The sequence below is a fragment of the Sipha flava genome, unplaced genomic scaffold (genome assembly GCF_003268045.1).
Source record: "Sipha flava isolate LNK unplaced genomic scaffold, YSA_version1 240_pilon_pilon, whole genome shotgun sequence".
NCBI classification, from domain to species: domain Eukaryota; kingdom Metazoa; phylum Arthropoda; class Insecta; order Hemiptera; family Aphididae; genus Sipha; species Sipha flava.
This window is the reverse complement of record NW_020272885.1, coordinates 284,057-300,740: the sequence shown is the minus strand read 5'-3', so window position 1 is coordinate 300,740 and position 16,684 is coordinate 284,057. Positions and strand designations below refer to the sequence as shown.

At 27.1% G+C, this 16,684-nt stretch overlaps 2 protein-coding genes across 4 annotated transcripts; one reads left to right on the top strand and one right to left on the bottom strand.

Annotated features, from left to right (window-relative positions):
* Positions 1-67: 67 nt before the first annotated feature.
* On the bottom strand, positions 68-11,678 carry LOC112684081. Of its 2 annotated transcripts, none has more exons than XM_025555392.1 (6): positions 11,402-11,678; positions 10,615-10,703; positions 9,576-10,554; positions 9,423-9,467; positions 1,768-2,008; positions 68-154 (listed from the first exon to the last, which is right to left on the bottom strand). In XM_025555392.1, the coding sequence occupies exons 1-3, from the start codon at positions 11,478-11,480 to the stop codon at positions 9,577-9,579; spliced, it is 1,146 nt and encodes a 381-aa protein (XP_025411177.1). In that variant the 5' UTR covers positions 11,481-11,678; the 3' UTR covers positions 68-154; positions 1,768-2,008; positions 9,423-9,467; position 9,576. The 2 variants fall into 2 exon arrangements, with proteins under 2 accessions (XP_025411177.1, XP_025411176.1); XM_025555391.1 differs by having other exon boundaries at positions 110-196.
* LOC112684080 (sedoheptulokinase-like) lies at positions 82-8,500 on the top strand. Of its 2 annotated transcripts, none has more exons than XM_025555389.1 (8): positions 82-164; positions 6,272-6,504; positions 6,907-7,148; positions 7,219-7,484; positions 7,547-7,672; positions 7,752-7,889; positions 7,945-8,137; positions 8,195-8,500. In XM_025555389.1, exons 2-8 carry the CDS (start codon positions 6,286-6,288, stop codon positions 8,394-8,396), a joined length of 1,386 nt encoding a protein of 461 aa, XP_025411174.1. In that variant the 5' UTR covers positions 82-164; positions 6,272-6,285; the 3' UTR covers positions 8,397-8,500. The 2 variants fall into 2 exon arrangements, with proteins under 2 accessions (XP_025411174.1, XP_025411175.1); XM_025555390.1 differs by lacking the exon at positions 82-164 and adding an exon at positions 5,848-6,066.
* Positions 11,679-16,684: the final 5,006 nt, after the last annotated feature.

The following is a 16,684-nucleotide window of genomic DNA, read 5'->3' as shown; positions in this document are numbered from 1 at the left end:
GATGGCGACGGATGCGATGACCATATTTACCGAGTCGGCCGCACGATCGACCCCGGCAGTGGACCCGCCCGCCTCCGCACAATGCCGTGGACTTCTGTGCGGCCAAGGTCTCTGGATGTACCCGCGATCCCGGCACGAGTAGTGCGGTGTTTTCCTACATAATGGTAATGCCATGTTGAAGAAATAGTTCGATTGGCTGAAGTTGAAAATGTAATAATATAAAAAAAAAAAAACAACGATGATTATTGTAAAAAAATGTAAATGTTTAGAAAAGTATTTTTTCGAAATGATTCGAGTGCATGAGATGTGTGTCGTTTGAGGTGCTACTATATATAGTTTGCGGTTTTTGGTTGTCAATCGGCCACATTTCAAAGTGGTAACAGGGCGTTTTTACCTAAGAGCTTCGATGACTTTCTACTATCTGAAAACGAATTTAATTACAAATTCGATCTTTTTTACTGACCAGTACATATTTTTAATGTAAAAACCATGTAGGACGACCGCATTTTCAATATCTTTCGGGACGATTGTTAGGGACTTTCAACGAGTTTCTGCGATAAATTCGCTCTGTTGACACCTAGTAGGGGAGACTTAGGTAACTTTAAACATTTTTAAATAGCTCAAGTTAAAAGATAGAAGTTAATAATTTTCACCATATCTGCTAAGATATTTATTGATTATATAGAAAAATTAATTAATCTTAATTTTCGTTATTTATAACTTTTTTTTTTTAAGTTTCTTTTTTAAATTCGCCATCTTATCCGGAAGATGGGGTAAGTTGACATTATGTTTCATTATTTTATATAGTGCCCATAAATGCTGAACTAAAAGTTTTAATAATGTTTACTTATCAACTTCTTAAAATGAGTAAATATTTTGCTAAATAAATACAAATTGCCCTATTCAATATAAATAAAACTATGAAATAATAATCATTAAATAGCTTAATGAAAAAAAAGTATAATTTGACCATTCAAAATGAAATCTTAAATACTTTTTTAGATATAACAATTTTCACTTACTTATACAATAACAAATTAAATATCTATATTGATATATATATAGTGGCGTAGATACAATTTTTTTCTGCGAGGGGGGGGGGGGGGGTGTTTAAGAGTAAATTTTTAAGTGTTCTTAGTATATCATAAAACGAAGTCATATATAATAGTATGACATTTAAAATAAAATTATTATTATGTCCCGTATTTAATGAAATTTATTTTGTTACTGCATACTATATAGCTAATCATAGTAAAATCAAAATATTTTCTATAATATGTAAATATTAATAAATAAAAATCAAATATCATTAAAAAAAAATCTGTGGAGGGGTGAAAACCCCTTACACCATCCCCGTAACTACGTCACTGTATATATATATATATATATATATAAATAAAATCATAGTAGTTCGAGTTTTAATATTTTTCTTTTTATAATTTCTTAACATAGTAAAGTTAAAAAATATGTAAATAAGTAAATATAATATTTCTCTTAGTGTACAAAATTAAAATTGGTCACTATTTATTCTTTGAAAATCCTCACATAATGGAAAATTCAATAAATTTAGTATATGTACATTATGGTTATCTTCGGGTAAATTTACGTCGTCAATTTACCTCAGCTATCTTACCCAGAAAAATAATATTTGACATTAACAAACTTTCAAAATACTAAATTACGGTAGCTTAATAAACTTTACATAAAAATAATTTAAGGAAAATAAACTACTTAACAAAGAAAACAGAAAAAAATATTTTTACTTACCAAGATTCAATAGTCCTTAAGACAACGTGAAAAAAACATAATGATGGTTTTACATAACCGATAACAGAAAATCTTGATTTTCTCATAGGAACCACAAACAAGAAATATTAGATGTTGGAAGAACTGTTTAGTATCTTGTGGAACAATAAGAATTCTTGATTAAAGTCGTAATGAGTTATTAACATTTCGTCAACTTATCCAGGTCTCCCCTACATACCACAAAATCGAATTTTTGTTTTCACTGAAATTTAAAAAATAACAACTTTAGAGATTAGAATACATTTTCATTAAATGCCTATATCACTATCCGCCATAGTTTATGTAATTTTCTAAAGATTTCCACTTGTTTGAGATATTTGTAGTTATTTAATTATTTCAAGTTTTATAATAATTTTTTTCGTAAAATGTCGATAAAATTATTTTGGTTTAAGAAAGTCTTTTGTAACGAAAAAAATAAAAATAAAATGTTTATCGAAAAGCCGTAAAAAAGCTTCATATATATTAGAAAATGAAATGTAGAATTAATACAAGATATAATTACAATTTTACGATGTTAAAAGTAGTTATTTATTTGTTATTTATAAATATTGATAGAAGTGACTCGAAAAATTTACTAAGAACTTACATTAGCGTTTTATCTCTACTTTATAATCGTAATATTTCAATGACATTTTTCCTGTTTATAGGCACTTAAAAATGTCGATTGAAATGTTATCCTAACTCAGAAAATTGATTCTTCTACTTTATCATTTATTTCACATGCACACAATCTATACAAATTAAAACACAATAAACATCTAAGATAATAGGTAGGCCTGTATTTAGGGCGAAGTACGGGTAGACACATGCCCGGGGGCGTCAAGTCTCAGAGGCAGCAAAATATTTTAGTATACCATTTAATTAATTATGAAATCCTTTTTTTTTTATATATATATACTATTATGGTAGCACCGGCCGATAAACTGTTTATTGCAACTTGTATTATTACATGTCAGTTCTGTATTAGCTAAGTGCCACCATCAAATTGCCATCCTTGGCCCTACATCTTCATGCCCGATTAGATGTTGAAAGTCACCCTATGACTTCCAAAGGGGAAGGATGTTCAAGAGTTACAAATATTTCAAATTTTTGGGCTCTATACATTTTTTCAGTGAGCCTCGTAACACATCACGGCGCCCTTTTTCCTCTGCCACTGGTGCTCTTGCAAACTGGTTAGACCAGGCACGAAGTGGCACCCAGCTGTCTGTGGTCGTCCTGGCTTGGTTTTCCGGTGCCGGCGGTGATACGCGTCTTTTTTTTGTTGATGACCGTGACTACGTGATCCTGTGATCAGCCTTTGTTGTTTTCGTTCGAAGTGCTCGTCTTGTACTCTGGCGCCCGTTATTGTATAAAGCCGGGTCTACCCTGGGTTTAGCATTGTCAGTCTACCGTTTAAATTGTAGTTCGATTGAAGATAAATTCTTTTCAATACGTTGGCTGTTCTCCACTTCGCCAGTCGTACTAGTCGGCAGTGGTGGCGTGAAGTTACCCCTTACACTTTACTTTTCACATACCTATTTTAAATGTGGGTTTAACCCTTCGGAATGTGCATTAATATACGGTAAATTACAGTAATCCAAAAAAAATAAAAAAATAATTTTTGCTACCTGCGTATAAATTATGTCTTGAGTTGCTTTATGTTTGGATAATCTCTGTACCACCAATTCATAAAAGTACGTACATTTTTTGTAATTTATATTTAATTATAAATTCATTTAATTCTGCAATTTGGTGTATTTTGCTTAGTAAAAATAAATTTAGAAAATAATAATTCTTATTTAAAACACTCAAGCTTTTAACTAACCAGTAAAACATTTACATTTTATAATTTTTTTTAAATTTTAATATAGTAATTCTAAAATTTTTTATTTTATTTTGGTCATTTTGACCATGCACACTGAAACATTTTACACCTTCAGACAACCTTTAATCTTCAGACAGGTACCAGAAAATATATTATAAGTAAGTACTTGGTTATTTTTTACTAATAACATTTTGTAAGTAAATTTAAGTTAATATACAACGTAATTGTATCCAATATTATTGAATACTGTTCATAACAATCTAATTGATGTTACTACTTACACAGTACAATCCATTGATTTTATATTTAAATAATTTCTGTATAATGTAAGGTAGAATAGGCAGGGCCATCTCGAAGGGGGATCTTGGGGGAGTGTCTCCCCCCCCAACGAAAACATCAGTCGGCAGTCGGACTTGTTTCATTATAGCCTAGAAGGACCTAATTTTACTTACGGAAAACAAATATTATATATTTCGTATTACAGTGTATACACGAATAATATGTATATAACTACTTATTATACAATATAAAATATTATTACATATATATAATTAAACTGTCAATTTTAAGATCGTGCAACACTGACACATATACAGAGTGTTGCACGATAAATGTATCAAACTTCAAGAGGTACTTATACACCTCAGATGCAACAAAAAAGTCCTTATGACCATTATCGAGTTCTCAATAATAAGGGAGATTTTTCGATTTTTGTGTTTTTTGATTGAACGCAAGTTTCATTCATAATAATGTTCATATCTGCTGAACCGTTAGTTCTAAAATAAATTTGAATACACCACTGAAAAGCTCATAAGACTAGGATTAAGAAAACATACACTTCAAGGTTCCCACCTAATTTTTTGGGTTAAAGAAATAATACAAATCTTTCAAAACTTCAAATTTTCAACATTTTAATACATTTCAATGTTATTTAATAACAATTAATTTCTAAGACAGGAAGGTGCAAATTTCACAAAAACTTCAAAATGTTTTAAGCTTTAGTATGGTATACTCCATTTTTTTATTAAACTATTTGGAGGGCCGCTATTCCACCTTTTGTGTGGAAAAACGAAAACTAATTCTAATTGATAAATACAAAACCGTTAAAACTTGGTAAACTGATGTAAATTTTATTTCATGAGATTTAAAATTAGTTTGTACATATAAGTTTATTACAAAAGATGTTGAAAGTGTCCACCGTTTTGCCTTAAACAAGCACGTCCTCTCTTACATACTTTATTCCCAGTTACTCCTGCTGTCATTATCTTCCACATTTTTATAGCAGCTTGAAGAATTATCTGCCTTAGTTCTGCTTCAGATATATATATATATATATGTGTGTGTGTGTTAAAAAGTAAAAATACGACTACATATATTTAATTATACTACATACATTGAGTAAAAAAATTCTAGTCGGCATTTTTCATATTATTCACCCCCATTTTTGCATGAGGGTACCGCCTCGTAAAATAGCTATTCACGCCGCCACTGCTAGCTGGGTTCGGTGATTTTTTATTATTCATTGATATTATAACTATTATTATTATTACACCCACTTAAAAACTGCATAAACTTGACCCCTCCTCAATATTAATAGTAGGTACCTCTTCACACCCTTACATACTCCATGCTCTCAACAACCATCCATACATGCAGCATTCATCCACGAAGTTCCATAAAACTATGATAGCACTCCATCACGCCTACCTATTACCTCTTCCACGTCCAATAATACTATTTATGAACATATTCATTACTTAAAAAACATATTATATAATTGATTTTATAATTTAAAATTGATACAAAAATTTGGATAATTGATTATTTAAATGAAAATTGTTTGGTATCACATAATTAAATACAGAATGATCATTTTATTATTACATAAATATATAGTTACAGACGTTACAGTTCTAAAAGCCTATGTTCAATGCAATGAAAAATTATTTCGTAAAGACGTTTTTGGAATTTGTATAGGTACTTATGTTAAACTCTCCAATATGTGTAAATTAATTTTGCTATCTCAATCCAGTTTAACCTAAGATAAGTGGTTATCGCTGATATTGCTATATGTATAAATGTACTTTGTTTAATATATCTGTTAGTTGTAAACATTTAATTTAAGGCTGTAGTTACACTAGAGTAATATTAGATATAATAGTACTCAGCGATTCATAATATATCAATACCCAATATTTATTTATATAGATCTGTTATAAATACAATTTTCAATCTCTAAAAAATAAATCGTAAATTAGGTGGAAATTAAAGAATACTACAATGTTTGTTTAAATAAAATATATGAAATATAAATTACAACTAATTTGTAACCCATGGGCGTTTTTCTTAACTGCAAAAAAATGTCGTTAGATAATTATTACACAGAGTATAACAATACCTCTAATTAAAAATTCCGAATAGCCCTGCACAATTACTCCAACTTGAGATTTAAACTGGTAAAATTTTATTATAAAATTATGTTGACGAATTAAGAACTAAATGTAGCAATTCTTACTTTTTCATTACACGACTGTAGTGTATCCTTAACCTAAACCAGTTTTTTAATATTATTTAATGTTCATGCTTCATAATTTTTAGTAATAGTACATTGAATATTACGTTAATATTGTGCTTGCTACTTACATTATTTTCTTTTATTAGATAACTAAACAATTATGGAGTTGGAAAAATTAATACTAGGAATTGATATTGGAACGAGTTCGGTAAAAATTTCAATGTTGGACATTCACACTTTAAAATCCGTTTTTGCGAAATCTTTTCCGACCAAAGCAAATATAACCCCTAGTCATCAAAAAGGCGATGAGCAAGATGTTATCAAAATTTTTAGAACATTACAAAAATGCTTAAAAACAGCAGGCAATTTGATGAAAAAGGTACATCTTAGTGTACAATAATTGAAAACTAACAAGAAATAATATTTAAATTAATTCTTTATGTACATTGTAAACCAAAATTGAAACATTAAAAATATCAAGTTCAAGGGTCAAGTAAAAAACTTTATTTTAACAATATATAATTATTGAGGTGGATATTTTATTAAATGTAAACCTTACAAATTGATATTTAAATATATAAAGTAACTTTTAATTCTAATTCGAATAAAACATTGAAATTAATTAATATTAGTTTTGGTTAATATATATTCTTAATTCATTATAGGTACCTATTTCATAAATTCTTTATAATTGTGGTTTAAAAATTATAATTCTTACAAACACGTATCTGAATAGTAAAGTAGAAATTAACCAGGAATATATATTTATTTGCTTAAAAAGGTAAAAGCAATTGGAGTTTGTGGACAAATGCATGGAATAGTTTTCTGGAATAAACAATTTATCCAGCAATTTTGGGACAATGGATTTGAATTTGAAGATCAAGAATTTGTTTCTAATTTATATACATGGCAAGATAAACGTACAGACTTAACATTTTTGGACAAGTTGCCAAAACCTAATTCACACTTAAAGACATATTCGGGTTATGGATGTATTACTGCTCTATGGTTAAAAGAAAATCAGTGAGCAATAATACAATTTACATAGACTAATTTTTTTTATTTTAATAGATTAAACATTCATTAATTTCAGACCAGATATATTGAATAAATATCAATACTGTGGTACAATTCAAGATTTAACAGTGTCACTGCTATGTAATCAACAAAAACCAATCATGTCTACCCACAATGCTGCTAGTTGGGGATACTTTGATTTAATAAACTGTTCATGGAATGTAAATATTCTACGTAAGATAAATTTTCCATTAGATTTGTTACCATCAGTTGTACAACCTGGATCAAATTTTGGAACATTATACGATACAATTTATGATCTACCCAAAGGCACAGTGATTGGTAAACTTTAAAATAAATACATAAGCAATATTATAGTTCACATAATTTAATTTACCAAATAGGTGTTGCTCTGGGTGATTTACAATGTTCAGTTATAGCTACATTAACAGCAAAGACTGATGCCATTATTAATATTTCTACTTCTGCTCAAATGGCTTTTGTTGCCACAAATATGAAGCAACAGCATGGTAAATTATATTAAGATTGTTAATAAAATTCTAACAAATCATGAAACAACTTATTATTACTTATATATTGTTAGATTAGATGGAGTTGAATATTTTCCATATTTTGAAAATGATTATTTGGCAGTTGCAGCTTCATTAAATGGAGGAAATGTTTTAAATGTTTTTGTTAAATCTGTATTAAATTGGGTATCTGTTCTAGGATTAAATATAACTGAAGGTAAATTACAGTCAACAAATATTTAACATAATTTAAATATATAATTGAATTTTAGATGAACTGTGGAATCGACTGTATAATCTTCCACCAGAAAACCATTTGATACCACTGATTGTGAACCCTTTAATGTATGGTGAAAGACACAATCCAAAAACATATGGATCGATAATTAATGTTACAAATGATAATTTCACATTGACAGAGTTATTTTCAGGATTTTCTAAAGGGCTTGTAAACAATTTAATCAAGTAATAATATGATAAATTATATCAAAATAAAAAATGTAATAATCATTTTTATTTTAGCATGATGCCAAGAGAACTACTATTGAGTTCTGGAATTCAAAGAATCATAGGATCAGGAACAGTCATCACTAAAAATCAAATTATAAGAGAAGAAATAGAAAATAGTTTTAAACTTCCGTTACATATAAGTAATCCAGAAGAATCTGCTATTGGTGCTGCATTAACAATGCTTAAAAATAATCCTTCTTTATTTAATTCATAAATGAGTAGTTATAAAAATTGATGTTGATTTTAAGACAAGTTGTATATTGCCAATTAGAATTAAAAATATTTACAGGAATATAGTTTTTATAGAATATTTAAATTAATTTTTAATATCATTTTATATTAAAAAGTTTGACGGATAATTGTTATTTCACATATTTATTAGAATCATACTTGATCCACATCTAAGATTCAAACATAAAATATTTAATAACTGGTATAATACAATACAATAATATCTGACTTCATATTTTACATCTAAATAATCAGTTCACACGAAATTAATAGGTATTTAATAAAATCCCTATCAAAACCATCAAATTAAAAAGTATACATACAAATATATATTTTGTATTAGGCTATTAAAAAAAGGTTTTTTTCATATACTCTCCAACGGTTTTCATTATTCTCAAAGTATATGACAAACGAAAATTGAGTTAGTTAATAATATAATTTGAAACTTTATTTTATGTCTTGACACTACATTTTTTTTAAAAATCCAAAATACAGACTCAAAAGATGCTTGTATTGAAACTTATTTTTATTTTATTTTATTAAATTTGTTTTATGTTGTTGCTCCTTATACTTCTCTATATTTTGTATACTAAAATTAATTTAATCATGTACCTATTATCTCTGTACTCTATTCTCATTTGATGTTTATAAAAAAATAAAACACCAAAAACACCTAAATTATCAATTTACTACAATTATATATATTTTTTGTTTTATTAACAATAAAATTGTATATTGTAGAATCATATCCAATGAAAAGAAACGAATAAGAATATTATCGGTTTCAACGGTTGTAGTTTTTTATATATTTCTATTTTTTTTTTTTTTTTAAAAACATATTAAATAATAATTAACTTTATTATTCTATTACATATTCGTATAAAATCAATGTTTCTTATAAAAATAATTATTGACATTAATAACAATATTTTTAATATCCCAGTTGTTGAATACAAAATAAGTCAAAATATATATATATATATTAAACATAATATAAATCATTACTTACAAATTTCTTTCATATATATGTAATTATAACCTCATAAATTTCATTCTGAAACATAAAAATGTATAATTATTAGTAATTGTTGAACATCAAAAAATGAATAAAAACAAATATCTAAAATTATTTTTAAAAATATAAATTATTATAATATTTTACCTTAAGAATTGCTATTCAGATGCATTAATTGTTCTTGCAATACAAATGACATTGTACATGGTGTCAATGTGCTATTCTTTAACATATCTTCACGGGTCTTTCCCTTTATTTTAGGAGTTTTCAAAAAACTACAATCTTGATTTAAATTGTTTAAAAATCCAAAACCTCCAGTCATCCTTGAATATTTTTTTTCTTTTACTGTTTCTACTGTAATTTCTGATAACTGTGATTGAGGACTACAATCTTTTCCGTCTTGAATTTTTTTTAACAATTTATTATAGTTATCAGTTACTTTATTTTCCATAATGTTAAAATTTTTTTCAATTTCTAGTTCAATTTCTTTGAAGCGGATCTTAATTAAATCACAACATTTTAATTTAGATTGTCGAATCTCTTCGATTTCACTTTTTTTAAGTTCCTCTAAATCTTCAACTAATAAGGGTATATCTGATATCTTTTGAAGTTCTTCTACATTTTCAACTAATAAAGGTACATCTGATGTTTGGGTATGGAAATCAAATTTATTTGATGTATCTTGTTTCGGGGTAATACTTAAATCCATCAAATGTGGAGTTTTTGATTCATTTAAATTATTTTCATTGACCAAAGGCAAATTTGTTTCAGGAGTTTTTACACTAAATATATCAGCATGATTTTGAATTGATTCTAGATGACGATTTAATAAATACTTGGAGGCTGATGACAATGCATTGTCAAATTGCATTTTTTGATATTTAGTACAAGGTGAATCAATTAGTGTACTATAGAGTTCTTTAGATTGAAGTACAGGTTCACTTGGTTTACAATGATTTTTTACCAAGGATGATTCAAGAAAACCAATTTTACTAGATGTTTCCAAAGGAATTTTATGTTTATTTAACACATCATTATATGAACATCTTGGTAATTCATACTTGCTGTCTTCATATAGCTTTTCATGACTTTTAGATTTTGAAGACAAAATTTGAAAATTGTTAATCTAAAAAAATATTGATTTTATTGATTAAAATAATTTTTAACGTTTATGTTTTAAAAATACCTCATGTAATGGTTTTAATGTTCGCCTCATGATAAATGAAGAATCATCATTAAACAATGATTTTTTTGGTCCAGCTAACATTTTTTCTTCTAAAAATGTAATAAATAAAATTATTTATTAATTAAATAATGTTTTCATTATCTTTATTTTTAGCACAAACAGTTTGTATATATTTTGGTAAACATATTAGTATTATAAGTCATCCAATACATTCAATTATAGAGGTTGTATAAAGAAATATGTGCATGAATAGAAATAGGTTATAAAAATAGTAAATTATTAGTAATTGAAATTAAAAAAAAAAAGTATTTCCTAAGCATCAGTAATTTAGTTTTGAGAAATATGAAAAAAATATTTTAATTTTTTTTTGAGAATCTATTAGAATAATATTTAACAATTTAAATAACATTATTTTCTACTCTTCAGTTATCAAACACAATACTTAATTCATTTATTTGAATATTCAACAGGTATAAGCCCTTTAACAGAACAAGAGTATATTTAAAAAAAAAAAATGTACAGACATAAAGTAATGAGTAATTAGTATAATAAAATATCTATGAGTAATGAACAATGAAATAAAATAATAATAATACAAATGCTTTTAAGATAACACAAACAACAAAAGACAATATAACAATATAGTAAATATAGAGAACTATATAGATTATATAATATATCATAAAATATTAGAATACATATAGAGAAATTATTTATAATACACCTTATAAATTATAAACAATTAACTAATATTATAATGAAAAATGTTTTACAATTAATGACTTACCATTGTCGAATTCGGGAGTACCAAGTTTAACTAGCTTTTGTACAACACTACGACGGCCAACACGTCTTTCTTTATTCATTTTTAAAATTAATAATTATTATATACAAACGCCTAATTCAAAAAATAAAATAATCTTTACAGAGTATATTATGAAAAAAAGTTTACATTGAATGAGTATCAATACTATAATGTAAAATTGGTTCAGTAAATTTCCGTTAAAACGATACTTCCATAAAATAAGGACTAGATATTGATATTGTGGTATAAATTTAAGCGGTTTGAAAAAATAACTGATGTTTAGAATTCATATCAATCAGTGATGCGATTTGAAGGAATTTGTTCAAATGGTATATCATGGAATAAACAGCATCAGTCATAAATGATAAACTTACCGCGGTGAAATAAATTTAAAATTATTTCTATAACAAGTTAAGCACTTGTACATAGACGCAATTAGGGGGGGGGGTTGTGAACAAATTATTATTATGACCTAATTTTTTTCTTTTTCTTTTAAATTAAAAAAAAACATTTAAAAATGTTTTCGTTATTTAATTAAAAAAAAAAAAATCACATTGTATAGTTAACAATCAAGACGACAATGATTCTGGTCATTCAGAAACAACTATTTCAACTTCTGTTGAGTTTCTGAGAGGCAGTGATTGAAAAATATATGGATGGGGCCGAAGACCCCACCCACATTTTTTTACTCTAATTGCGCCTATGAACTGCTTATACCAGTGGTTCTTAATCATTTTTGGTTCAGCGCCCCTTTATCGTATTAACTAACTGCCGCCCCCCTCATGTGAAATCAAATTTTCTTCCTATATATATATTTATTTATTTATTCATCAGTATACTAAATTAAAGTAAAAACTCGTATTTTAAAAAAATAGTAATGGTTATATTTTACTCAAAACAATTTTACTTTACTACACAAAAAGATTTTACTTAACTATGAAAAAAAAAAATGATAATGTATAAAAATTATGCCCATCAATGACTGCCCTGAACCTAATGAGTAGCTGATAATGTGGCGATGTCTGATTCGATATTAGTCAAAGCTAAACGTAGATCACCTTTATTGTAAATGTCCAACCGATTTCTTTGTTTTGTCAAAAACTGAACAACGCTAAATCAGTGCATTTTATAAGGAATTTTCAATGGGCAATAAAAATTGTTTTTCTCAAAAAAGTCAATGTAATACTATAGTACGATTATAATACTATACGTTTGTTTCGCATTATTTCGCCATATCTTTCAAAATATTGTCGACAGAGTATAATTACTGGGCGACATTTGTGTCGCCTAGTTAACTAGTTAAAAAATGAAATGCACTGCGCTGAATCCTTTATCAACTAGATACGTTGACGGGAAAGAAAGAAGCAACAATTCTTATTGCTATGTTGTGGATAAGTGTCTTTAAGCTTGATCCAAACATGCTTGTCACCGACCTGCTTAAAAATAAGTTGTGCCTCACAGTCGCATTTAAGAGGGTCAAAGCCAGTGCGGTTTTAATATACAAAAACATGTCTTACAGGAAAAACTCTCACGTCCTATAGATGACGTCCAGATGAAATATTTAAATGAGCATTCCAGCAAATTATAAAAAAAAAAAAAAAAAATGAAAAATCTCAACTTGACAAGCTTCAAAAACTAAAAATATTGATGACTTAACTGTGGTAATATTATTATGTATTTTATATTTTTGTACAATAGTTGTATAATATACTATAAGTCATCCTATTTGTATAGTTCATTTTATTGCAGTTCCTACATTCTAAAAAAAAAAATATACATATAATTTTAAATTACTTAAACTATATTTTAGTAGTATAATTTCTTTAATTTCTTGTTACTATTCATAATGGACAAAAATCATTCATAATAATAGTATAAGGTGTAACCATAAAATGTTGTTATAATAAATTTATATTTTTTAATGCATTTAGGAACTACAATAATTAACTACAACTTTTGGTTATAATGGTTCATCCACCTCACAGAAAATGTCATTCATTCGTAATTAATACGGAAATTTACGATCAGAATTGTAAAAAAAATTGTGAAAGTTGACGAACTATAATAATAAATGCAAAACTTCCATTCATTTAAATTAGTGTTTGATCTCTATATTATATAAGGACTTATATATATTATAATTTATAACACATTCGCAATGCTGGGCAAGTTAACGGTTTTTTTAACTCATTAAGTTAATATAAAAAAAAGTAAGTTAAGTTAAATTAAAAGTTAACTAATGTATTTTTAATAACTTCGTTAAGTTAAAAATTAATGGATAAAAAAAATTAACTTAATTAAAAATGTAATTATTTTCGAATCTGTAACTAAAACCAATAAAATGAATGACAAATTTGGAATTTGTGTCAAGCTCATGTGGCCAACCATGTAGTAGGCTAAGCAGTATTTACTGAGGATTTAAGGTGGGCAGTTGACGATTTTTGAATCTGAATATTTAGAAATAATTTTTTCCCCATGAGTTATATTGATAATTTCAAGTAAATTATAAGTAATAACGTATTTCTCGGGATGTGTGGCGTGTGCGTATCTCTAGGTATAATGGGTTATGGTTTACAAGATAACTAATTAAATACACGAACGCGACGTCGCGACGACTTCATAATATGATTACTATTATAATATTATAATTACCTAAACGTGTATCAATTTATATGTTCAATGTCCTTTTACATTATATATTATGAAAATTATATATATATATGTATATATATAATTTTAATTGTATAAAATATACAAAATATATAGTAATACCATTGATTTTATAATATATATTATAAAATCAATGGTAATACCCAATATCATATAACTCGTATTCATAATGTGTATTGTGTATAGACGTATAGTACTAAATACTAAATAGTGAATAGTATATACTGTATGTATATTGTATAGACATCAACATTCAACTTCAATAAACACAAATTTATTACTATGCAAAAAAATTGTTATAGTTAGATACCTAGTTATTATTACATGCGGGTGGGTACCTATTACCTGGATACAGGCTATTCACCTAATATCTATCTATATACAAGGTTGGGCATAAAAACCTGACACATTTTAAGGACCCCTGGCGCCGTCCCACCGAGACGTGAGATATTCGTGGTTGCGAGAACGGATGGTAGACGGTTGAAGGTTTATTTTTTTAGTTGTTTGATGTTAACATAGAGAAGTGGTCGGCTCCGCAGCGTGCGTTCGTTAGCGAGCGATTTTTCATTACAAATTCTTACATTGCTGTTATTCGTGAATTTCGTAAGAAATATGAATTAAATCCTCGTGATCCGGTACCGTCGCGGAATACGGTAAAGCTATGGATTAAATACTTTCGGGAGACGGCCCGAACTGATAAAAAAAAACCATTCGGGCGTCCGGTCACGATGTGGACACCAGAAAACGTTAATCGAGTTAAGAGTGCTTTATAGACAAGTCTTCGACGTTCGGCCGTAAAACATTCTCAAGCATTGAAAATTTCTCGTAAAATTTATAATATCGTGGTTAATCCAATTTTGGGCAAATTTAAAACTTCAATACTTAAAATTTACAAACGAAGCTCTGGAAATGTAATATCTTTTGTAATTTCATATTTATATGAAACTGGAGTCTTTGTGTTGATTGTATTTAAAACCAATATTGGTTTAAAGTAATGGTTGGGAAGATGATAAGAGTTGTTTCCAAACTAGAACCACGATTTGAAGTACGATATAACAAACAAGTTCATCTAAATCATACTAAATATTAATACATTTTTATCGATTTATATTTAATAAGCACAATATATTGAATTATTTATAATTTTTTTATAATTATAATAATTTGGAAGATATATGAATATTTTTAAGACATAAAGATGTAGTGGAATGAAAAAGTTTGAATACCTCGGCTTACACACAAAATTGAAAATATAGTCTGAAAAATGAACATATTATGGTAAAAAAATAAAAAACGTATTAATAATTGTATTAAAGATTTTGATTTATTTTTTCGCACTATTAATAGTCTTGTAAATGTATTAAGAATTCATATTTTCTTAGTTTTTCTTCGTAAATATAGACTAACATTTTTTAAGAAACGGGTACAAAATTTTACCGACGATTTCCTAACTTGTGTAATGATGTTTTAAATATTGAAATTATCCTTTTTTCTTTTTTGTATTACTGTAAAGCGTAAAGCTTGAAAATTAAATAGATGGTTATAAATAAAAGTTAACCCTATGGCGTTAAAATGACACTTCCATAATTTTATTTTCATAGTAGTTTTAAACAAAAATTTGAGTGAAACGAGAAATTTATTGGTTTTATCATGATTTCATCAAAATTTGATATCACAATTAAACAGAGAATGTAAGCTATACTACATAAAACAATAAAAATAGTAAGATAGGTACTAGATATAAGCAATGGTGTCAATTTGATACTTCAGAGGGGTAATTTTTGAAATTTTTTTACCAGTTTTCCATAATGAAGGAAATCAATTTTAGATAACTTATCCTCCAACGACATATGCATATCCATACAAAGTAAAATCATGCTTTCATGATAACACTACTGGAATTCCGTCCCATTAACTAATAAAAATTTATTAAAAATTATTAAAAACTACCTATCAACCATAGTATCAAACTCCGTCCCCGGAGTTTAGCCGACGTTAAATCCTCCTTTATTTTTGCTTAACAATTACCCTCCATTAATATACAACATATGTCAAATTTACGACGCTATAAAACATATCTTCGGGGAATAATTAAAATAAAAACAGGCAAATCTCCTATGAAACATAAAAGAAACTCTCAACAAAAAAAAACTTCAAAAGTAATCACCTTTATATTAAGCTGTGAACTACTCAACAAAATCTAACTATAAAATAATACACCTACAAATTATCTTAAGGGTATTTTCAGGGGCGAAATTTCAATGAAAAATCTGGGAGTGCTGAAGCCTTTCTATCTTTTTCATATTCCTTAATGGTTATAAATACCCGCAACCCATACAATTCAATAGTTAATAAAATATTTGGTAAATATTTGAATATTTCTAAATTTAAATTGTTCGCTTTAATTTTATATTTGTAATGCTCATATAGTGAATTACTCGTCTGTAAAAACAAATATTTCTTTCATAAAACTTTTAGATTCTAAGTGAAGCGAAGAATATTATGGTTTTATAATGATGTTTATATTTTATTTTTTTAACATTATTTCGCATAGAAATACTGGTCCAAAAGTTGTTTCTATGAACTTTTTAGTTA

Bases quoted from the DNA above. Each gene is read 5' to 3' on its own strand.
- LOC112684080 (XM_025555389.1), top strand. From the start codon at position 6,286: ATGGAGTTGGAAAAATTAATACTAGGAATTGATATTGGAACGAGTTCG. The intron at 6,505-6,906 runs GTACATCTTAGT...TTGCTTAAAAAG, and splicing joins CAGGCAATTTGATGAAAAAG to GTAAAAGCAATTGGAGTTTG. The intron at 8,138-8,194 runs GTAATAATATGA...TTTTTATTTTAG, and splicing joins CTTGTAAACAATTTAATCAA to CATGATGCCAAGAGAACTAC.
- LOC112684081 (XM_025555392.1), bottom strand. From the start codon at position 11,480: ATGAATAAAGAAAGACGTGTTGGCCGTCGTAGTGTTGTACAAAAGCTA. The intron at 10,704-11,401 runs GTAAGTCATTAA...TTACATTTTTAG, and splicing joins TACTCCCGAATTCGACAATG to AAGAAAAAATGTTAGCTGGA. The intron at 10,555-10,614 runs GTATTTTTAAAA...ATATTTTTTTAG, and splicing joins CATTAAAACCATTACATGAG to ATTAACAATTTTCAAATTTT.